The following is a 26297-nucleotide window of genomic DNA, read 5'->3' as shown; positions in this document are numbered from 1 at the left end:
TGTCCACACGGTTTGAACTGTCGGGTCAAAGGTCGGGCATAACATATTGTACAGACTTCCTCATCAGCAGGGGTCTGAAATGAACATACGCACATACGAAACATTAACATCATACTATTTAACATGACCAGTTGATACAAGTAATGAGATCGTGGGTTTTTATCAAACATTTGCAATACTTTTTTTACCAGTGATTCTTATTTATCATTAGTGACTTCTAGAAGTGACTTTTTGCTATCACAAGTACTTTTTACCGATGATTCTTGTGTATCATTAGTGACTTCTATTACATGGGACTCTTTAAATTGTCAGTGAACTTTGAGACTCTTTTAGTATGTTTTCCACTAGTAGTTTTTATTGCTTTTGTAGTGTTTCAGCGCCTATGAACTTTTAGGAAATATGGCACTTTACAAGTGCTACTACTATAATTATTATCATTATTACTTTCAGTTCCATTTTGCTCTGACTATTCAATTTTGCCTTTAAAATCTCCAAACAGGAAGGAACTTGAATTGGTGGGGCTGGTGGTGGTGGTTAAAGTTTAATTTATTTCATATCGGAATAATCTAACACTAATACTGGATTTGATATTGAGAAGATTTCAATATAAAAAGACACAACATTTCTATTTATTTTTTTATTTGTAATTTCTTCATATAACTTTCTTGGACTAAAAAGTACCTACTGATGTGAGGTTGTCTAACTCATTGTGTCCTTGCAGAAAAGATTGTATTCAATCAAAGAGAGGTTGTATGATATGAATGTATGTGATTTTGTGAGGGTATACAATAAAGCAATCTGATTAAAATCTGATGTTAGATAGGCTGGTTTTCCTGTATTTACCTTTATTCCATCGTTATTGCGTCTTTTACGTTAGTTTTTTTTTTCCTGGGCGAACGCCTTTCCAACAATCTGATTAAAATCTGATGTTAGATAGGCTGGTTTTCCTGTATTTACCTTTATTCCATCGTTATTGCGTCTTTTACGTTAGTTTTTTTTTTCCTGGGCGAACGCCTTTCCAACAATCTGATTAAAATCTGATGTTAGATAGGCTGGTTTTCCTGTATTTACCTTTATTCCATCGTTTTAATCAGATTGTAAAGGCGTTCGCCCAGGAAAAAAAAAACTAACGTAAAAGACGCAATAACGATGGAATAAAGGTAAATACAGGAAAACCAGCCTATCTAACATCAGATTTTAATCAGATTGACCATAAAGTAACACACTTTCAATGTTATATTAATTATATGCATTGGGAGTATGAAGTATATAAAACCTACCTGAGGTGGTGGAGGGGCTACACTATGTCTTGCTGTTACATAAGCCATCATCTCATCAACTTTCTTTACTTCATCCTCACTAACTTCATCATCTGTAATTAACAAAAGTTTTCTACATCAATAAACAAATTCAAAGTTTTCAGTGTAATGTGACATCACTGAAGGACGTATACATAAATATTGTCGAAGCATTGACAATTAGATGTTATTCTCCAATATTTTTCTTCGTTCAGCCAAAGAAAATATGAGTAACTTAAGGGGTCTGTCGACCGATAGTGACAACCCTTAGATAATGAGTATTTTCCAGCTGAATGAAGAAAAATATTGGAGAATAACATAATTATACCAGCGCCAGTAATATCAAAGAAATATTGGGGCAAGTAATGGCAATTTTGACAAACATTTCGATCACACATTGTCGTGACACAGACGCGTGTTGTCATGACATAGAACGACCAGCGTATATATTCCATAATTTTTGTTCTAAAGGGCTCATGCATGGTATAATATTCTATGTATTTAAGAAAACTATCATAGTATGCTCTTTAGGAGTTGAGGAAGTGGTAGAGGTTGTTGTGTTGTTGTATGTGAATACAAAGCTTAATATATACTACTAGTAATTGCAAAAAACTTTGACCACAGTCCAAGAACTTCAATGCTCAATGACAAAACATAGTTGAATTATCACTACAGTTATTCATTTACTTCACTTTAAATCATTTTTTGATATGTATGATTACTGACTGCATTAAAAACTTTGGAGATATACAGCACATTGCAGGTTCCTGTTCACTCTCCCTCTATTTGATACAACTATTCAGAAACTAATAAGAACTGCAAAATCATGCTACATTTGAAGATAATACGATTGAAATTGTATGAATACAAACAATGTAGTTTCTAGCTATGTTTTTGTGTCAATGAAATGAAATAATGTACCACCATGCAGACATCAAATGCAGACATCAAACACAGTGGCACTTGCATGTCTGCATCAAGTTGCAGTCTGTTTTAAAATAATAGGTTGATTTCTTTCAGACAAAAATGTAGCAAGAGATTGCAATCTTGCTATCCTAAAGACTTAGTGTAGTATGCAAAGCTTCGTATTGGTTTCTATCTGATTGTATCTACCAGAGAGAGTGAACAGTAACCTGTAATGCACTCTATCACTATGTCGGAACTTATCTAATATATATTTCGTAGAATACAATCTATTCATACTTACATTTTTTGAATGAGAAATTATTATCAAATCGCCGCTGTCCCCTAATAGTTGCAGCAGATGGCCCTTCACCGCTGATAAGAAACTCTAAGGTTGACAGTTGAAAGCTGGGATCCGTTAACAAATTAGTAGTGGCACACTCTTTACTGTAAATATAAATAAATCAAAGTTTTTAGGCGTTTCAATAGTTTCAATTTATCATTTGAAGTAAAAGCTATGAATAAAGGCAGCCATAGGAATTATGCTGTGACTGTATTGAAATTTAGATATATCCCTGTATATACAGATACAATTTAATTCAAACTGCAAACTTCACCAGAGGAAGAAGTACACTTTTTGTTCGACTGTAATCTATACATGGACCTCAGGAAAGCATTACTAGATAAAATAATAACTTTAATGCTAAACTTTAGTCATATGAACATATACAATAAACTACAACATTTAATGATAAAATTTCCCATTCATACTGCAAACTTTATACATGAGGCCTTCAATCCTAGGGAAAAACTTTATTTGCAACTGAGATGTATGTGATACTTACTTACTTATGTATTTAATTTGATATTCTTTGTGTCCTATAAGTCAGAGGGCTGGATATGGCTCTTTTTTTTGTAAATTTTATTAAAGTACTGAATAATTTGTTAAGTCCACATAGGACACTTTAATAAACAATAACATAACATAACATAACATAACATAACATAACATAACAGTTACTATGTTAGTAATTTACGTGCCCTTTGTGTTAAAATTACACTCAGGCCCCTGTCAGTAATAATGTACTAATAATGTATGTATGTGAAATTTACAGTGTTATTTTCAAATCAAACATACACACCTCTCTCATATACATTTGTATCTACAATGCCATACGGTCTACAACAGTAACAACATTTTAACTCCTTTGAAATGATTTTGCTACTGTAACAAAATATACAAATCTTGTATTGAGCCAAATTCCAAATGAGCCCTCACAATTTATCAGAAGGAATGTGGGTGTTTTTACTCAATGTAATATCACATCTTTTTAATGTTCACACTAATATACTTTCTATTTTATTTTAGCGTTATTTCACAAATAACTGGTGTCACACTGACAGTGGTACCAATTTTGAACTAATTTCATTCAAACATTGCACAAAGAGAAGACATAACACTCATAATGTACTATATAATAAAGCAAAGCAACAATTTGGCACTCAAACCTACAACTTGACTTTGTAGAAAATGAGAGTAGATATTCTAGACTTACAAGATAGGGTTTTCATGGCATAGTAGATTTGTCAATATACCAGCTACTGCAGTTAAGATAGGAAAGTGATCAACACTGTCCATACCAGGAAGATCCACACGTACGACATTCTCAAAGACATTATAGCGAGCTGTCACTCGATTCAAAACCTGAGTCAGCAACTGGAATGATGGGTGACAAAAAACAAATACATCTGGTTATTAATAACATGGATAAAATGAGCATTACATTGCAGAGAAATTATAGAGAAAAATTAGTACATTAACTTGTAAGCGAGAACAGTTGAAATTGAATACCATACATTTAATTTGATATTATTCCCCAATATTTTTCTTCATTCAGACAAGGAAAATACAAGTGACCTATGGGGCCTTGTCACTACGAGTTGCTAAAATGCAAAATCGGGAAAAATAATGATGATACAATGTTTTGACTCATATTTCAAGCACTGCAGAACCAGTGACGTAGACGCGGATTGTAGTGATGTAGAATGACCAGGGTATATAATCCATATTTTCAGTTCAAAGACAAAAACTTGGCTTGTGCATGGTATAATAAAAAAAATAAAACACCACAATTCATAGTCGTTGTTGGCATGCCTGTTAATCAGTCACTAAAACAGCAAGTGCTGACAATGACTTCTTTCACTCTAAATGTCTAATTTATCATGTTATGTTGTATTAAGTTTCAATGAATCATGGGTACTGTGAAAAATGTACACTGGTATATTACACATTTTTTCAATAGGGAACTTGAAAATCTGCCATCTTAAATATCCTGACTGTTGCATCATGGGAAATATGATAAATATGAATCAATCAGCATTATAAACAATGTTGTTACACTGTTTGTAACCACAAATAATCTAGTCATGGTCACTCTAACCATTGTAGGAGGTTTAGTCTATCAATAGTTCCAAATTACGTATCACAGTAACTACAGATAACCCATAGTCCTTTGCGTCTGAGCATGCTCAGTCTGAATTGCAAGTTCCCTTATTGTCATTGTATAATTATGCTTGATGACCTTCTAGCTTAAAAATAACATGGAATCATCAAAGATTCTAAAAAAACACAAAAACAAATTATGTGACTAGTGTGTTACATTTATATATATATGTCTCACCTGGAATAGCCTCGTTAGAATAGGTTCTGCTGATGACTTTGACCAGTCTAGGAATAATTCAGGTACTTTAGCAGTAACAAACTCCAGTACCCTTGTCAGTCCAACTGTCAAGTCAAAACATGTACCACACAGCTTCAGTTGTCTGGAGTCAACATAATGTGGCTCCTTCTTTGTCGCCAAGTGAGAGATCTGTGGATAAGAGAGGGGGAAATGTTTTAATTGTGTTTCATCTCATTACATCACATCAACCTTTTGGCTTCAGCTTTTGGCATTCTTATAATACCCTTTGTTTATCCCTTCCTTATAAAATGCAGGATAATGTAAAAATAATCACCCAACAAAGTTCATTGAAAGACTCTCCAATTAATGGAGAACACCACACCAGTAAATTTTCATAAACTATATGGGTTCTGGAGAGTCATTTCATCATTTGACATCGCCTACAAATACTTGAGATTTCAGAGAAATATCTAGTTGATCTTGTGCCTTTATAGGGTATGAATATATTTACTTCTGTTGACTCCCATGATGCAGTAGCCAACAGCAAAGATACCCTACAAAGGCACAAGATCAACTTGATGTTTTTCAGACATCGCATGTAATTGTAGGTGACGTAAAATCATGAAATAACTTTCCAGAACAGATAGTTAATGAATATGCCTTATTTCCTGGAGTGGCGTTCCCCTTAAACATTTACAAGGGTATCATTGGTATTAATCCTTAGCATTAGTTTAATTTCAGTTTCAGTATTGGGTTGTTGAAAATACATGGTTGCAAAGATCAAAACTTTAGTTGGTATTCACCTTTGCTGAAAAAGAACATCACAGAGATGGTGGGAAGTGGAAAAGTACCATCAACAATTAGTAATTTAACTACGTCTGATATTTATTGTATAATCTCACCTCTTGCAGCATACCAATGAATTCAGAGAAAGCCCAATTGAGTTGATTCAGTACTGTATTCAAGAAATGGGTTGAAAACTTTTCATCTTCTAGAAGAACTTCCTTGACAAGGTCTTGAAAGAATGGTGATGGACAAGGTCCTGAAATGTTGTGAGGCAAAGATAATTCAGTGTTTGAAAACGTCACATGCATCAAAGCTTCAGTGTAAAAATATGTATACACCTCATACCTAATGTATGAAAATTCAGTATACATTTGTATATAGATATGTAAAGTTAAAGTTGTAAACTCATATTAAAGTCAAATGACTTCTCATAAAAGCAATGCCACATTCAAATGATTACCAATACAAATTAAATAATGTTAATGTTAATACTCAAATTACTTTTTGATTACAAATCCAGAATACCATATATCTCTAAACAAGGTAACATTAGTTCTTACTTTGTAGGATTACAAATCCAGAATACCATATATCTCTAAACAAGCTAACATTAGTTCTTACTTTGTAGGATTGTTCCTTCTTTATCCTTCTCTGTAGCTGTAGGTGAGAGCAGATGAGGTGGCTTGACGTATCGAAAACCAAAACCACACCCCTAGAATAGACAGGTGAGACGTACAGCTTAGTACTTTATCACAATTGTACATATATGAACAAAACAACTTTGCAACTATGTACGCAAGTCATGCATGTGTAGCCATGCAGAGCAAACATGATATACCACTTAAAGAATCTGTCCAATAACATTATATGTGTGTGTTTGGCTTTGTGTGCATGTGTATTTATGTGTATGTGTGTATGTGTATGTCTGTCTGTGTCAGTGTTTGTGTGTGTGTGTGTATGTGTGTCGGTGTATGTCTGTGTCTGTCTGTCTGTGTGTGTGTGTGTCTGTCTGTCTGTGTGTGTCTGTGTCCATGTCTGTGTGTGTCTGTGTGTCTGTATGTGTGTTTGTATACGTGTGTGCGTGCGTGTGCATGTGGGTGTATGTACACGTTTGTACATGTGTGTGTGTGTGTGTGTGTGTGTGTGCATGCATGTGAATTACTAAGAACAGGCTTAACTCATTCTAGATCATAAACATTATAGCTTAAAAATGCAATGTGAAACTTTCTTTCACAAAGAGTAAATTATCAACGATCTAATGTCATTAGAAATATACAGAATTTTTTAGCAAACAGGGAGGGGCAGGAAAAGAGCTGTTGCAATCATCAGACACATACCTTCCATATTCTGACTAGGATCCAGTTAGTCTGTGCCCAAGCTCTACCTTCATATGGTGCTAGTAGTGACCTTGCCATTGCTACTTGACTGAGAGGAGAAGAACACAACTATATTACAAAGGAATCTCACTTCACTTCTATTTGTATACTGGTATGACCTTTGACATGTCAACCATTCATGTAGAGTGAAGCCATGAAAATAAAGTCTACTACACTCCTTTCACTTGAATGTTATATCTGCATAGATCAATTAGGACTCGTCCACAATAAACTCTCAAAAGTTCAGGTCAAAATATCAGAAATGAAAATCATTGAAAGAACTCCATACTAAAAAAATTTGAAAAAATTTGCAATTTGAAAATTTGAAAATGCTAAGTATACTCTCCCAAGATCCATTTTCACCATAGAGTGCTATTATAAACATTCCAAATCATCATGTATCAGGGAGGATGACTTTCAGTATGGTGTAACTGGATAACTATATAAATTTTGTCTGTTGATTCATTTTCTTGTCTTGTTACATTTTGTAAATGTTGCTTCCGCATTGTTTATGGTTTCTTTTGTGTGGTATGTATGTAATATTTTTAATGAGTGGTAACAGGACACAGGTTTGAAATCAGATTTTGTTGTTTCCAACTGCTGCTGGTACTATCTGACATACCATAATGGTTTCAAGTACCAGTACATAACAATAACATCATTGTTATTCAAATTAACCATTTACGTATCCTACATGAATATCCTTGAGGGAGAACTTTTGAGTTATCTTATACCTCTAGGGGTGAGTACTTCATTATTCTGAAATGCCTAAAAACTTTATTCAAATCTTAGACATACAAGTAATAATAATAAAAACAAGAACTTGACTTACTCCACTTTGGGCATAGCTTCTAAAGCTGTCAGTGTGTCTTTGTTAGCAACAAACCACATCATAGCTTGGATTAGTATATCCTTCATGTCTGATTTCTTGATCCTGTCGTCCCCAAAATGACGACTTAGAAACACACCATATCGGATAATCACCTCTCTACTTCCTGAAAGTTACAAATGAAAGGATACCATCGATAATATGATCCTAACATAGTAATGAGATATCATTGTACTGGTAATATCATTTAGTAACATTTTGGTTCATGACCACTGTTTTTTTAATAAGTTTTTCATCAACAAAATGTGCAATGATTTCTTTGGTAAGTTTAGCTCCAAACATGTCAGGCTAGTTTTTACGTCATTTTTTTTATCATACATATATCCAATGCTCATTTTTCATCATACCTTATGACAACAGGGTTAACGCTAAGTCCAACTCAAAGATTTACATGTGTTCAGGTAGTATAGTAACTGCATCAACTTCAGCAGTAACATGATAATATTTTGGGACAATTTATTCAATGTTTCAATGTGTATTTGCAAATGAAGGTAAACCACTGAAAAAATACAATCCTTACAAAATAACGATAATGTCACCAGTATCCCTTTATTTCATATCCATTTCTCTAATGAAGTTTCTAATCGGCAAAATCGGCAATGATTTCTTTGGAATATTCACTTATCTCAACTCTATCCATGACAAACAAGTGATTCTACATAGAGTGCTTTGTATTCATTGTACCTCATGACAACCTGGCACACTATATGTAGAACCATCTCTAAGATTTACTTGTGTTGCGGCAGTATACTGACTGCAAACTTCAGAAGTAATAGAATATTCGGTGTAATTTGTTACACATTTTATCTGCAAATTCGAAACACCATAATGTAATTCTATCTTTAACGTGAAGAAAATAACCAAAGAACATCAAACAAAAGTAAAATAGTAAAATTTTTTTTAACCATTTTCACACAATAAAAAATACGAAAAAATTAGAAAGAGCTTTTCAACTGGAACCACTATTCTTGTTCACTTGCTGACACTAGAGGGCGTAGTAACAGTAACATAGATTCCTAACTCACCTGGTAGATCAAACAGTGAGAACTCCAGACTGAAGTAGTTCTTCAACGCATTGTATGCATTGATACATGTATCTAAGTAAAATTCAGGTAAATATGCAAACAATTTGCCACTGCTATGTACATTGTCTATGGTCCGTAGAACTGCTTTCAGTAACCAAAACACATTATTTTGCTTGGGCTGAAAAAGACACAAAAAAGAACTATATATGAATCAGAAAGGCATAAAGGATGGTGAATTTATTTTATCAAGGATTCATCAAAAATAAGAATTTGGAGTTGATATTATTACCCTGGTAGTTGAGCCTTCCGTTTTCTAAGATAGAAACAAACTAAAAACTATTGTCGTAACATGTTGATACAATAGTGATAAGCTATTGATTATTGAATGGACATTGGTAGTCTCAGTAGGGAGGCATCTCTGAAAACTAGTTTATTTATAGTTCCATGAACTTGCAGTGCTGTTTTGGGACTTTCAATATTTCCACTATGTTGATCATGAGTATGATTACCTACTTGTATAACCTACCACATTGAAGAACAATAGATTTAGATCTGTATAATATAAATAAACCAAGGCTGGATTACCAGTGTCATATAATGTGTAATTATGTATATTGAAATTTTCATTACTTTCCAGACTTTCAAGGAATGGTTTGTAATTCAATGACTTCCATAGACTTTCTACAAGTATATAAACACTTGGTATATGACAGAGATATCTATCTGCAATGCTTTGTCATTTTGACTTGGTTTTCTTTGGAGGACTTTGTGTTATAAGTGGATGGTAAAACACTACCTGTACATTACATCCAAATGTATGATATTATAAACATTTATATCTTAATAATCCAACATACCCTGGGATAGATTAATGTGGCTACCCATGCCACATGCCTGGCATGTTCACAGGTTTTCTCATGGAATATATCATATGCATGCTGAAGTTCAGCTCGAACTTGTTTGTTCTGTAAATAAATATGACACAATATATATTAAAACTTTTCTCAATATTAAAATTACTGAGAAACTTACTTTACCACACTTGATAGCTGAAATATTAACAACTTTTCACTTTTTATCAGTGTCATCAAAAATAATATATTCATGGTTGCACACTGAATATTCATGAGTCCCGTGCCTATTCCTTTCAGCGTAAAACACTTCTCATGAATATTCAGTGTGCAACTATGAATATATTATTGCTACTTACTCCCACAATGCAATGTCCCACAGCAAAGATACCCTATATAAATGCACAAGACCAACTTGATGTTTGTCTGAAATTGCAAGTAATTTTAGGTGATGTAAAATCATGAAACGACTCTCAAGAACCCATAGTTAATGAAAATGACTGCATTTCCTGGAGTGGCATTCCAAATTTAAATGAGACATTTTGCTAAATGTTGGACACAAGCAAAATTCCCAAATGGTCTTTGATGACAATTCTGATATATTAAATAACTAACCTCTGGTGGACATCTCGAAATCTTATCTTGAGTGTCTTTCAATGCAGCTGCAAATTCGGAAGCGTTTTCATACAATCCAGCCATTTTACCGAGCTGTTTATGAACTCCTATATCATATAGCATAATAAGACCATCTAGGATTTCAATAAGAGAGCTGGCTGATGGCTGCTGTTGTTGTTGTTGTTTTGTTTTACTTTCACTCTCTGTAAACAAAACCAAACCACACAATGACAAATATGACAGACATATACTTTAAACCTGGAAATTTTTCAATATATTTTCACTTATTTTGCTGGAAAAAAAACACATAACTAAAAATAAGTAGTGACTAAAATGCCTTCTTGTACATTAATATAACATATCGGTCTGGTAATTAATAATACTTAGTCTATGAGGACTAACTGAAGACTGAAAAATTGCAAAATTTTCTAGTCGCGAAAATATAACATTTCCCTTAGTTCACTTTATGGTCATTGTCATTTAAATCCTGGAAATTCATCCCGATATTATCTTGTACCCACATTTAGTCTAGAGGCTATCCAAGACTTCAAAACTCTACACACGTCTAGCTCAACAAGGTTCTGAGATGGCATTTCAAATTCAAATGAAGCCATCCACAGTCATTACCATCATATCTTTGTAATCAATCATAGAATTCTACCCAAGGATAAGTTAGTGTTTATTGGGAGCAGTTACGTATAGTAATGTAATGTTAGCTCAGGACACTACTTATACACTGATTACATCATTCTAACAGTTTGGGGGTTTACTCATTTGCATGAACAACTTTTGGTTCATGATTTCTCATTGAGCTAGACGGGGGGGGGGGGGGGGGGGGGGGGGAAGAGATCTTGAGATGCAAAACATTGGATAGCTGTTAGACTAACTCATATTGTGTCTGTATAATGTTTGAAATAATCTTTCCATAATTTTTATCATTAGACAGATACTGCCTACATTTAATGTTACTGCTAAACTGTCGAAAACTGTCACCAAAAACTGTCTTCTATCTATACCATTATGACCTTTGCCCTCCTTACCTTTATCTTCACTTGCTACTTTCACAGATGAGAATCCTTGATCTTTGACCTCAGAGGTGTTCCTTTTGATACCTACTGATTCAAGTTCATCTGAAAAATTGTATTATTAAAAAAATACATAACTTTAATCTAACAATTAGTAATAAAAATAAATATAAATTAGTACAAATTGTTAGATGAATTGGTATCTCCAACACTGTAGTGTAAATACTGTAAATTCAAGTTACGAAATACCAAATCGATACAAGTCGACTAAATGTGATACTGTAAATTCAAGTTGCGAAATACAACTGTAAATTCAAGTTATGAAATACCAAATCGATACAAGTCGACTAAACTCTTAGCAGTGTTTTGCAATTTTCTGTGAAGATAGACACTGTCCGACTCCAAGTATTGCAAAAAAATACATACTACAAATACAAAGACATGGACTAAATGGCAGAGAGCTGGACATAGTCTTCTCTGAGTGGCCATAATTGAGGCTAAAACAGACACTGCCAAATAAAATGTCTTACAAATACTACTAACAAATGAGTTACTACATCATAAACGTTCGATGAATGTACATGTATGTCCATACTGTAGCTTCTGTCACGATGTCAACAACACTACTTTAAAACTTAATTTATTTTCAATGGATTCAACACATCTCTGTTCATACTGCTAATAGACATGTCTTGAAAAATAACAACATATAATTTTTTCTGTGCTTGATCTTCAAAATGATTTTTTTTTGGCAAATTATCTAAATCAATCTGTGGTACTCACCTGTTAAATTTTTATCTAAATGTGATACTACTCCACCAACTCTAATCAACGTGAAAAAGTCTACTGTATTACTGTAAAAGATATGAGCCGGGACATAGGCATCTGAAAAACAAAAAAAAGACACAAATTTAACTCCTCTATATACTGTACCATATGCTCAAGGTGTTAAGGTTAAAGTTTAGTGAAGGTTATTTCTGCCTTTAGTAAACTTGTATTGATTACTGCTTTCAACTTAAAGGGTTTATGGGAAAACCTCTAGTGATGACATCACATTTTAATACCACAACCACTTTGTCTTGACCCTCTTTGTTGTAAATTGTAATTATCTGAACTTTTTCTTTAATTCATCACTAGTGTGAAGGATTTCAAGTAGTGTATGTTTACCATACAGTTTCGTTTATACTGATTGGACTCATACTGATAACACAAACTTAAAGGCCTGGGATTCAATCCCAGGTTCTCACCTTAGTGTCATCTTATCAGAGTAGAGCCATAAGGATTACATTACATAAGATCATTCTTTCATGTTTGACCAACTTGTCAGACAACTACTTTCCACACTTAAAATTTTTAATTTTTTTTGTTAATTAGCCTTTTTAATTATAAAGAGTCTTACCTTCACTCTTGATTGCCCCTGGATTGTCTTCTGCATATTTATCCCAGTAGTAGCGTAGTGCGACCACCAAGCGATGAAAGAAACATAACGTGACTGGGAGAGGACACTGTACAATAGCTGGCTGTAACTGTAACACAGCAAAACAAGACAGTATAAATTATTAGGTCGATGTATTCTAAGCTGAGATTATCAGATTGGTCTGAGTCTATATTTTTATAAGAAGATTCATAGTGTGACTAATTCCACAAAATCAATGTAAGTTTACACCAGAAGAATGCTCCTTGTATGGTTCCGCAGACAACAAATTCTCACCTACTGCTCAAATTTTTGTTAGTCAACGCAATGACACTTGGAGCATTCTGTTGTAAAACTAACATTAAAGGGGCACAGGCCGAGTTTAGAAGTTTTTTGGATGCAATTTTTGTTGCCTACGAAATGTTACATATTGTATTCTACTTACTGAAGCACACTCATTCGTTATTTGATACTGGTATAACTCAATCCTGGTATTTAGATATAAATTATATATAATATATGAAAGATTTGATGACATAATTGTTGGTATGTATCAACAAATATGAGGAAATCCCTGTCATTACATGAAAAACGCATGAGTTGGGTGGTTGGTAAAAAGTGACACGTCATGGCTGCATGAATCGTTGTAAACACTACACTTGATTAGTTTAGCCATGGTTTTATGTAAAGTATTCTTGCAAAAATATGGACAACTAAAATAGTAATAATGATTATAAATGTTTTGACTTATATCTCCAGCACCTCCAAAATCAATGACATAGTCACATGTTAGAACGACAGCATACAGAACCCATATTTTTTGCTTGAACATATTCAACCTGGCTTGTGTGAAGTATAAAAATATGTTTTTAAATTATTTCCTTACACAACACACTCATTCTATCCTATAGATCAATAACTCTTAACTTTATAAAAAAAAATACACATTTACTTACAAATGCATGTTCCCTGAGAAAGTGTCTAAACTTGCCAAGGAATATAAACCTGGTGGATGGCCCCCTTGCATTGTCTGTGTTATCTAGGAGAACTTTAAGAATTTCTTCCTGAACTTCCTCTAATAGTCTCACAGCATCTCGTAGTTCTGCACAGTCTTTATCATATGACTCTTTCTTTTTCTTCTCTTCCTCCGAGAGTTCTGCCTCCTGAAAAAACAAACCATAAAGGAAATAGACACGTTCAACTTTCAAAAACAGAGGTACAGCTGATGATAATTGCGTTTTGTCATAAAACGAAGCAAACATTTATGATTCTTACACGATAAATCAGGTTATGAGAAATTTGATAAAACACATTGTTCCCTATAATATGATCGTCTACTTTCAGCTGAGAAAAATAATGTAATTTACGCTTTTAAAAGTTACTGAGAGATATTTATGACTTAAATTCTCTCCATATCTCAGGACAAATATTGAAGGGTTTCAATGAACAAAAATTAAACTGATAATAATAATGATAATAATGCACACTTTTATATTATAGCACAATCATCACACTGTGCTCAAAGCACTGCACAACTACCTGGACACAGACCTATTATGGCACAACTGCCCTAGAAGCTTGTATTTCCTAAATGTCCGGGGTATAAAAAAATCCTCAATAAGCACAAGGATTAAATTCTTCACATGGCAACTCTTACCTGGTTTCCATTAATACAGCCAGATTGATTGGGACACAGCAATTTCAAATCTTGCCAAATGAATTTAGCTATTCAGAAACATATAACGGTGGCAAGGCTTGAACTGAAAATGTACTGATTCTGCTGCAGGTAGCCACTTTCACCATTCAACTATGACAACACATTTTAAATAACAAGATTTTTTTTATCACATTATTAAGACTCAGTGTACAGACAAGCTACACAGATATACCCAAGATACCTGTCAGAAGAGAGATTCGATGGACATGACATTAAATCATTGTTATTAACATACCTTGTCAACTTTCCACCATGCTGTCGGTATCATTTCAGTTAGTACTTCATTGTCTGGTGGTTTAACCATCATTATGAATGGAAACCGAACTCTGTCAAATAAGACATGCTTCAAGAGATGTTTCCTTGTCTTCTCATGTCTAACAACGGCTAATGTTAATGTTAGGTACATTGCCTGTAAGGTAAAAAGTGCATATCAGCTAATGTTAATGTTAGGTACTTTGCCTGTAAGGTAAAAAGTCAATATCAGCTAATGTTAACGTTAGGTACATTGCCTGTAAGGTAAAAAGTCAATATCAGCTAATGTTAATGTCAGGTACATTGCCTGTAAGGTAAAAAGTCAATATCAGACATCACATACAATGGTCTGATATGTATTGTCCATAGTCAATATAGACTGTACAATCCAGTCATGGTTGGAGCACTGGGAGTCTCTGCTAGCAGTGGCGGTACTCTCTGCTAATAGCTGAGTCTATTGGAGCTCCATCCTTGGCTGTACTGTAAACAGTAAAGTCTAACCAAATGCCAGGATCAGATACACAATGTACAAAGTCTATGAGGAAAACACAGTGTCAGACATCAAACCAAATGTCAGGGTCAAGTACAAAATAAACAACATTAGGTATATTATCCTTGAAATCCAATTACAACAAAGGTTGCGTCACATTGCAGTTTATATCAACATTAGATAAAATACCTACTTCATAATTATTTCATAGCCCCCACAAAGGTTTATTTTTCTGAACACAATTGACAAAATAAAATGACCCGGTGAATAATTTAGTATAAAGATACTCATTGTTAGATTACTTGAAATTGGTAACTTTTCAATACAAGTTCATAACGAAGGTGAAAGTACAACCCAACCATATAGCGATAGATGTCTTTCATTACCATGACAACACACAATGAACACATTATTACAAACTAACCTGATATTTCATATCTTTAGACACTGGTGAAAATCTATACTTGGTGACTAGAATTGCAGCAAACTGTTCTAGACACTTTTTGAGTTCATGCTCTTCCATACACATCCACATTACATCTAACATCTTGGTGACGAGTGGCTGCTCTCCCAGACGTGTTCTGTTATCGCACAGTCTCAACAAAAATTTGATGAGGACTGCATCGACAATGTATGGAATTGCCTGTGAGGAAAGTGGGAGAGAATCACAACCAATAAAGATTAAAGATTGTACAGGTATACTAGTATTACTAAATGATAATCCATAACCATACTAAACCCCTTTATGCTTTTCAGAAACTAATACTATGTGCCTAACATTCTTTCTATTTTAAGAAGAAATTTTTTTTTGTCTGCAATTTTGACATTCATCCATTTACCTAAAAATAAAAAAAATTCCTTAATTTGTTTCTATGGCAAAACATGTGTACTTCCAGAATTGCTGTTAATGGCATTATCCAACAAATGTGCTATGTTATGCATTGAGTACTGCACATTTAAAATCTTGTGTCAATGTTGTAATAGTATACTAAATTCATGTTGCTTGTTTATTCATGTTTGGTCAATACTTTTTGTTGCTCACTTTCACATATCCTTACCATGGAGTATGCAACTTACAAGAAGATATGGCAACACACAAATAATGTACACCTTTTAGATTTTAACAGTCTTACCATTAACGGTGCTAGTTTTTCAAAGATGTGAGTACACACAAGAATTTTGTTGGCATACATCTTCCTTGCTTGGTCTGATACAAGTTTTACATTAGCTGAAATCTAAAATGTACAAATAAATGGTCAAAACCAATTCAAGAAATTATTAAATTGATTTCATAATAGAATAAGTGGTAAGTGCGTGTGTTAGACAAATGTAATACACAAACACACAAACTTTCCTGCACATCCCCCTACATACATACATACATACATACATACATACATACATACATACATACATAAATACATACATACATACATACATACATGCATGCATGCATGCATGCATGCATATAGACAGACAGACAGACAGACAGACAGAGACAAACAGACAGACAGACAGACAGACAGACAGACAGACAGACAGACAGACAGACAGACAGACAAACACAGACAGACAGACAGACAGACAGACAGACAGACAGACAGACAGACAGACAGACAGACAGACAGACACACACACACACACATACACACACACACACATACACATACATATTCAGGTGTTTACCTAGATTTGATTACCTTTAAAAAGAATTTTTATTCGAAACGTCAGATTACATCTATTTCTTCATTGTCTCACAAGTTCCATATGCATTTCTTTCTACATACATAAATACATACATACATACACACACACACACACACACACACACACACACACACACACATACACACACACACACACACACACACACACACACACACACACACACACACACACACACACACATGCCTGTACATACTCAACACCAACACAACTACCACTATCCCCTCCAAACACATACACTATACATCCCTAACACCAGTGACCATTAACCCTCACTCCCACACACATATATTCTAAAAAAAACATACATCATACAACAAATGATGGTACTAAACATTTTTGAGAGAAAATACATTTTTCGCAGACTAAATATATGTATGACAGACACACTGGCAAGCTATCACGTTGACAGTACTTCAAGGCCACATACCATGTTCTGTAGAATTCTAACTTAAACCAACAATAAACAAATGGAAAATACAAAAATTAAATATTACAAAACTGATACATGTCTCAACACAGTTTTGTTATGTAAATGACATTGAGAAAAATAAAGTTCATGAAAACTATTAAAAGACTTACTTTGGTGTCTAACAAGGTTGGAAGAATTTTTTCAAGGCTGTCAATCCAAATACTAGCCTTACCAAAATCCTCCTTAGGAGCATCTTGGATTGGTTTATATCCATCAATGGGATATGTAAGACATAGTTAAGGAGTATACACAGATTTGATGTATGGTTTGTATTCTGAGAGTTGACTGGGGTCTTAAAAAGTGTAAGATCAGCCTTGTCATGCTTCTATACCGGTGATAGCTGATCGCCTGGCTTGAATGTCACAACTTACACAGACTAACTGGGCTCTTCAGTTTACAGAGTGGAAAATTGCATAGAGTACAAACAGAATGACTTATGAACAGCAAAGCCTACATTTTTAGTGCATAACTGTAAATTTCACCTTCCTGGCATTTATCTTTAACCACAAAACCGAGTGTCACCAAACTTACAAAATTGCCACACAAAAAAATTACCTGCACTGCAAACTCAATTGACTACAAATCTCTCACATGAGTTAGATAGGAACACAGCTTCCATGCATACCGTGACAACATCAGTATTTAGACTTTATTTACATTTTTCACTTGTGATCCACTTAAACTTCCATCTCGTGGATTTAGGAGGAGTACGTCACAAATAAAGCATTCATCAGTTCTGAATTGACCTTTGACCTTCAGATCCTACTTCCTAATGCTTTACACCCATCAGTAGTTTAGACACAATGATATTTATGTAAAAGTGGGTAATCATTTTTTTTTGAAAACAAACTAATCATCATCATTATGATCATTCAACTTTCTGTAAGTACTACTATATACTTATCATCATTTTAATTAACTTAATTTTCAGAAACTTTCTATATAACCTGGAATATCTACTCTGACAAAAACAGAAACCCACACCCGGAAATAGATATATTCTCAAAAAGTATTGGTTCTGGAGAGTCATTTCATGATTGTAAATCAACTATAATTCATTGCTCAACCATGAATAATCATTTCTACTGACTCCCACAAGGAAATGTGCCCACAGCAAAGATACCCTATAAATGCATAAGATAAACATGACATTTTCCTAAAATCACAAGTAATTGTAGGTGATGTAAAATCAAGAAATGACTCTCCAGAACCCATACAGTTCATGAAAATGCCTCTAATTCTTGGACTGGCATTCAAAGTTACATATTCAAATTCCATATACAATTTTCATAAATTTTCATCACTACTGGCCAAAGATAAACCTTCATGTTAGTTATCTACACATCAAGATAAGTACATAGTCATCTGCAAGTTTGAATATAACACAAAGGATATCTCAGTGGAGTAGCACCAAAGTTAGCTTGTACATTTTCATTGAAGGAAAGACTAACAGCTGGAAAGTAAGCATAGCCAGGTCCAACCTTGATATTACTGTAGGCAACACCTAAATTCTTACCATTCCTGTGTGTGAAGATGAAGATTACCGTATTGTAAATGTGACAATGACAACGACATAGGTATTGCAAGTACATTTGTATCAGTATCCCATATAATGAAATCACGAAAAAAGTCACTCAAAATATCTGGGGAATCGTTGATAAAAGAAAAGTAGGCATGCATTGATTAACTGCCCACACATATTTGCTTATCAATTGTATACAGCAAATAAGTGTCATATTTTTTCAACACATGTTAGTTATTTGTGATATTGTTCGTAACACTGTGACTGGCTTGCACAAAACAACTGACTAACTATAAAACAGTTTACCATACCAAAACTTTTCTATATATAACTGAACAATAATATTGAACTCATAAACTTCTTTGCTTTTTAAACTTTTGAGTTGTTTTTGAGACAATACAAGTGATCTTGGTGTTAGCATACAGCTCTTTGGAAGTGTTTTCATTTTAATGAAGGACAGGACATATACATGCATTCAGTACTATATGAAATGAATGAAGAAAGCAACAGTTAATCACAAGAGATGGTGGTCAATGGATGGAAGACATAATTCAAAGGAGAGTCAGGACACTTTTGATATGTTTTCATTTAAACTATCCTTCATCCTATATACAGTGTAAAGTGCCACCATGTGTATTGAACGATTCTTGTACAGAGCTATGCTCTGAAGCTACATGCAGCATTCCATTTTTTTTTTTCAATATTGACTACATTCACTTACACATGTAAGGTATTGAAATTTTAAGCACATAGTTATGTCATGATAGAATGTGTATAACAATGTATTGATAAAGTGACCTTATAGCTTTCAGTTTCACTCACCTTGCAAATGATATTGTTGCTTTGTCTAAATCTATCATACAACTAATGACATCTCCAGTCTGCCATGCTTCACCGTATTTACACGTCGCAACATTCCACTTCCTGATACGATTGCCATCATAGGAGAATGAATTCTCTGTATCACCAACACCAACCTGGAAATCACATTGCAAAAGACTGTTTATAACCCAGTGATATGTGTAAACATTCAATAGAGAAACCCCATTTAACTTAAGAATAGGAATTTATTTGTTTACAACATACATGTACACATTACATGTAATGGTAGCTTATTACACTTCTTACTTTGGAATAAAAAGATGTTTATATTTGACAACATAAATTTTGGATTCTTGACTATAGAAACACGTAATATTGTACTTTTGGCTGTGCACTATATCAAGTACAGTACACTGGACAGCATTATGGCATATGTCCTAGCTACGCTGTGCCCTTGCATCAGTTTGTACATATCACAGATGTCGTTCAAGCTGCTGGCCTTGTCTGTGTGATGCCATACAAACAACAAAGGTAGATACATATGTAAAGTGCATAAAATTCAAAGAAACTATAGTATGTGTACAACCAATCAGATGATAAACTTTCACATGTCATTCAATCTAATCTCTATTTTTTCTAAGACTCTACTCAGCTTGCTATTGACATTGCCAACAACTACATATATTATTATATATATATCTGCCTTTCCATAGACAATACACTAGATGCTGAAGACTACCTTACCTCCTGGTGGAATTTACACTTCAGTGTACACCATCCCAGCTGCATCACACCTTTAGATCCCAGCATGACTTCATACAGCCATTTGCCCTTGTACAGACATACATTAGCCCTGGCTGTACTGAAGTTACTCTGACTAGCAAGTAATAGTCTATCCTGATCAGCAATAAATACACCGATATGACTTTCATTGTCAAATACAACTTTATCAGGACCAATACGTCCATTACCACTAGCAGCTGTACTCTTACTTTTACTACTGGGACCTGCAGAGAAAATAATTTAACTTTATTTCTATGGTTTTGTTTTCCTTATCCAGGGCTGCAGTTCCATTTATTCTGTTTGATTTTTTTTTACAAATGAGGTCCAACATGTACCAGACTAAAAGTGAATGTCAGTAGTAATATTGAAAACAATGATGAAGGGAAATGACACTTGATTTGTTTCTGAACATCAACTAAATGTACACACCCTTGTCTTGTCATGTGTAATATAATGTACAAAACACCATATAGACTGATAGATGGCTGTACATGTACAGTTTATCATGCATTGTAGATAAAAATGTGCCTCTTCAATTTCAAACCCACAACATGTACTTCTTGGCTAGAAACACTATGATGACATTAGCTTTATTTTCATTTTGCTTCTCTTTGAGTTAGCTAATCTGTACAGGCACATGGATAATATACCACACACGAGCCAAGTTGTGAGCATTCAAACAGAAAATATGATTATATATACCCTGGTTGTTATATTTCCCAAACATACATTTCAAACTTTCACCCAGTCTTGTATTAAATCAACAAAGACTCCATTGCTTGAAATGTCTGTTTGAATTATTACTTCTGATATGGATTGTCTTTACAAATAAAAACTTCCGATCTACATTATTTATTGCTTCTGCTGTGCTCAAAATTTGAATTTAGGTTTTCAAACTAACCATCAATTTTCCAATTTTTTTATGAAGTACATTTGCAGAAATTATTCTAACAATTTTCTTCATTCAGCCAAAACAAAATACTAGTACATTACATAAGGATTTTAAGAATATAAGTTGAATATGAATAGTGATCTCAAAGCCCCTTAGGTCACACATATATTCCTTGGATGAACTTAGAAAAGTATATGTGAACAATAATGTCTAAATATGTATACTTGTCTTGATAACTTACTTGTATGCATGTCATGTATTATCATTTTAACTAATGCATATGACATCATTTTATATGTATCACTAATCAGTCATGATGGAAAACTTTAAGCATGCAATGCTAGAGTCTTACTTTTAGAATGATGACCAGATTTGGTTGGAGACTTTGGAACATCCAGCACCAAGGACTCTAGATATTCATTGAGATTATGTAATCCAAGAGACTTCCTGTAGAGTATTAATCAAGGTTAAAAAATAGAATTTGTAAAAATGTAGTGACAAGTTATCCCATTATATTCAATTCAGCTTTGCATTTCTAACACCTGGTACGTCCATAGACATTAATTAATATGCATGTCATCAAAAGGCACTCATACAATCCAAAATATAGGTGTTTCAGAAATACATGATAACAGTAGAATTGTAGTTTTTAGTGATAATTGTGTGAATCAATGCTAACTCTACTACAGATGTATAGAGATATAAATACGTCACCCATCAATTAAAACTATATAAGGATCAGGAGATAGTTGGATATAATAGTCAGGAAAAGATTTCATGGTGAAATAATGTAATATTTTCATTACATTCAATGATTCATTAATATTCAACACAGCTTTCTCCTACATATTTGAGTCAACTCATATCACAAGACTATTTTGATGTCAGCATGGGTAGCAAGTTTAGTTCATTTCATTCATACAAAATATCGCAAGAAATTCTATTCATTCAATCTTGCTATCTTAAAGTGTAGCATGTACAGTTTCTTATTGGTTTCTGAGTGGTTGTATCAAACATTCGTCTCAATGAACATTCGTCTGGAAAATCTACGACAGTTGATCTCCTCAGGCGGCCAAAATGGTCTTTCTCCAGCCCTTTCGAACTGCAGTACAATACAGTACCTTGAAACTGGCTGGATTGAAAATACACTCATATCAAAACTTGTCAACACTTTAACTCAAGAGTGTTTTTGCTAAGGTTGGGGAACCCCAGTAACAGGAATGGGGGGGGGGGGGGGAGGGGGGGGGGTTAAAAGTTGCATAGTTTCCCATATAATCTACTGTAATTTTGTTTAAAACCTCGGTAAAATGACTGGGGTACCCAGATATATTTTACCTGTTTACCACCCTTAACAAAAAACACTGAACTCAAGTCAAGTACATGAAAATCAAACAAGTTTAGTAACTTCAAAATGTTGGCATATTGTATGGGTACAACGATGATGCAATTTACATGAATCCTGGTTATAAATGCAGCACGTTTTTAAGAAAGTGACAAGCAGGATACATGCAATAGAATTTTCATACATTTGCAAGACAGACGAGAGATTGAAAAATACTCCATACCATGCATCATCTTTATATAATTTTCTTGGATATACGAAATCTGTATGGGTTTTTTATATCTTTTTTTTTTAAACTTTGGAGCAGGAATGTCAACAATTATTTCAACCTATTGTACCCAATGTAAATGAAAAAGTTACAAAAAAAAACCCCAAAAAACATATCATAAAATGTGAACAAGTTCAACCTTAGTACAAAAAAATGTAATTTTTTATCTTTCTTACTTTGATTTCTCAGTGACAGCTGACTGGTGTTCAAAGACATGATGTAAAAATCTACTCAACTCTTCATCAGTTGTACTTCCTACTAAATACAGATAACAGAATAGTTAAACATTAGTGGTATTCACCAAAGTATGCCAGGTTGTTTTTTTATCAATAATATTTTGATTTCTAAGAAAAAACACACAGACTACCTCTTTACACTGTTTGGTCTTTTGATGGTCATATGTATCATTCAACAACCATATTCAACTCTGTAAAACTGTAACAATTACCTCTCTTCCTTTTTTTGCGAGATAATAAACTATGACAGGTTGGCATATCCTGGTCAATACCGCAGATTCCTTGCCGTAGTCAATATTATAAACATTGAGTCTGAAATTCAACTGACTTACATGGATGGTACATGTTTGTAAGATACAATTGTATTATATAGCGTGCACCAACCAATCAAAGATTACCACTAAAGCTAATGGTTCAGGGTTATCTGCAAAATGTATACTGGTTCCACATTGATTTACATAATAATATATTGTTATGCACATTTCCCAAAATGGTATCATTGTTTTCTGAGGATACTGTTTGCTGACTGGACGCCGGTCACATATCCTGACTGATATTTATTTTCCTCAATGTGGCTTGCTTAATTAAAACATGTATGATTATCAAATGGCAACACATGAATTGCAATATGTTTGCTACTGTTATTGTTGTCGTCATCGTCGTCATCGTTGTTGTTGCCATCGTCTTCGTCGTCATCGTAGTCGTTATTGTTGTTGTTGTTGTTGACAATGCAGAAGGAGCTGTTAAAAGGGTAATTTGAGAACAGGTGGGTAAGACTGACAACTTTTACCCTTTTGTGATGTCGATCTAAGTAATCCAATTCTAAAGTATACAAGTATGTGGGTTATTATATTTAATCTACAACAGGTTATTTTGGTTGAAGCCATGTTTAAGAGGGTTTTTTATTGGCAGTGCATCAATACAAATACATACATACATACATACATACAGATTGCGATTCACCTCATCAGATTGCGATTCACCTCGTCCCAATTTCAACTCGTCCCATTTCAACTCGCCCCATTTTTAACTCGTCCCATTTTCAACTCGCCCCAACAACACTAGTAAACGTTTATAAATCTAAACGATACTTGGACTCAAAGTATGGGTACCGAAAAATTTACATGATTTTACCTACGTGGCCAATTGAAGTGTAGCAAATGTAACATTTCGTAGCAGAAAGTGGTGTGGGTTTTGGCTAAGTGTTTGCTAGATCTAGAACTTATACTAGCACAACTGTCCTCAGTCATGGAATATCACTTTTCACATTAGGACTTAATGTTTACAACCCAAATAAGAAATAATAATGATAATAACCAGGGAGAATATTAGTGACTGACACGCTTACGACATCCGCGTGTACGGTACCGGTTTTGGAAACTTGTCTCCTCTCCCTAGTTAACGCAACTAAGTATTGTAGTATGTGTTTACAGTGCAAGTGGTACTTCGTTAGTGGAGTACGAGATACCACAGACCCTCCAAACTGAGTACTACTAGTTTCGATTTCAGGTAAATTATATTGTAAAGAGTTGGGGCGAGTTGAAAATGGGGCGAGTTGAAATTGGGACGAGTTGATCCGTCACCATACATACATACATACATACATACATACATACATACATACATACATACATGTACATACATACACACACACACATATACACACATACACACATACACATACACACATACACACACACACACACACACACACACACACACACACACACACACATACATACATACATACATACATACATACATACATACATACATACATACATACATACATACATACATACATACATACATACATACATACATACATGTATCTGGAAGCACTGCCATACAGTATCTTACATTTTGATTCTGGGAGGCTACATTAAATCTCTCAACATTTACATTCGAAGTGTAAAACTCAAAGAGAAAAACGTTTTCAAAGAATCAAGATTGCTACCTGCATACAGTTGAAGATTTGTATTTCAACTATTTGAGTGTGTGTGTTTGTGTGTCTAGCTATTTGTTTTTAGATTATAATTGTTGAGATCTATTTCTGCACGAGTCACAAGCACAATGTAACTCTATCAGTTCTTGTCACAATAATGGGGTCGGGTTTGAACTGTGATGTGATACAGCAATACAATAACATATCACTACAAAATGTTGAAACGATACAATACGTTGCTGTTCTGTAGTTTGGATTTTGGCTCATCTGACACTGACGTATTCCACTTCAAAGTTTTTACAAAATCGAAATATGCTTAGTGGTTATAACTAAATCCCACTATATATATGGTTCGCCACTTGTGGTGTTTTACGGAAAAAGATACAACATAAACATCAACGGCCGATTGACAGCTGGCTACCTCGAAAACCTGATTATGATATTTGTCACTTTACATTGAACAGATTCACATACTTGCTTGTTGAATGCCAGATTCACATACAAATAAATTTAGTAGGCGTAAACAGGTGTGTATGCACACCCAAACACGTACTCAGAAAGCAATACTACACTTGCACATTATAATAGCACTTAAATAACTACAGAAGTTTGCGCAAAAGTTCTTCAAAACATCGAACAAGTTATGTCGGAAAACTGCCAACAACAGTCAACCTACTGTTTCCTGGTCGTCTAATAGCTCCCGCAATGGCACCACTTGCACCCTGTAAGAGTAGTGAGCCTATGCCGTCCCCTCCCGAAGACTCTTCGGGATTTTTCTTTGCCATAATGGCAGCAACGGACTGACAGAATCAATGCACTGAAATAAATTTATAAATCGCTGAATCCTTCGCTAAATTACAGTGTATGTCGCCATTTTGTTACTGGAGAAAAGTAATAACAAATGTAAATTTCGAAAATAGCTGTTCCATTCAAAACTAGGGACCATGTCTCATAGTTGAGGGAACTGT

The 26297-nt window shown here is 34.2% G+C and overlaps 1 protein-coding gene across 1 annotated transcript in view; it reads right to left on the bottom strand.

Annotated features, from left to right (window-relative positions):
- The window catches only part of LOC144440289 (E3 ubiquitin-protein ligase RNF123-like), a 27009-nt gene extending 895 nt beyond the window's left edge, over nt 1-26114 (bottom strand). Inside the window, 27 exon segments of the mRNA XM_078129647.1 lie at nt 1-74; nt 1281-1372; nt 2506-2648; nt 3758-3918; nt 4883-5071; nt 5785-5924; nt 6290-6380; nt 7006-7093; nt 7877-8039; nt 8959-9136; nt 9816-9923; nt 10425-10625; nt 11412-11554; nt 12233-12334; nt 12849-12975; nt 13820-14026; nt 14816-14989; nt 15747-15965; nt 16456-16557; nt 17630-17744; nt 18915-19040; nt 19864-20018; nt 20608-20890; nt 20982-20985; nt 21891-21985; nt 23325-23406; nt 26006-26114. The exon segment at nt 1-74 is cut by the window's left edge and continues 12 nt beyond it. Coding sequence (XP_077985773.1) covers nt 1-74; nt 1281-1372; nt 2506-2648; nt 3758-3918; nt 4883-5071; nt 5785-5924; nt 6290-6380; nt 7006-7093; nt 7877-8039; nt 8959-9136; nt 9816-9923; nt 10425-10625; nt 11412-11554; nt 12233-12334; nt 12849-12975; nt 13820-14026; nt 14816-14989; nt 15747-15965; nt 16456-16557; nt 17630-17744; nt 18915-19040; nt 19864-20018; nt 20608-20890; nt 20982-20985; nt 21891-21985; nt 23325-23406; nt 26006-26114 — 3671 coding nt within the window.
- Nucleotides 26115-26297: the final 183 nt, after the last annotated feature.

The sequence above is a fragment of the Glandiceps talaboti genome, chromosome 1 (genome assembly GCF_964340395.1).
Source record: "Glandiceps talaboti chromosome 1, keGlaTala1.1, whole genome shotgun sequence".
NCBI lineage: Eukaryota > Metazoa > Hemichordata > Enteropneusta > Spengelidae > Glandiceps > Glandiceps talaboti.
This window is presented reverse-complemented; position numbering and strand designations above follow the sequence as displayed.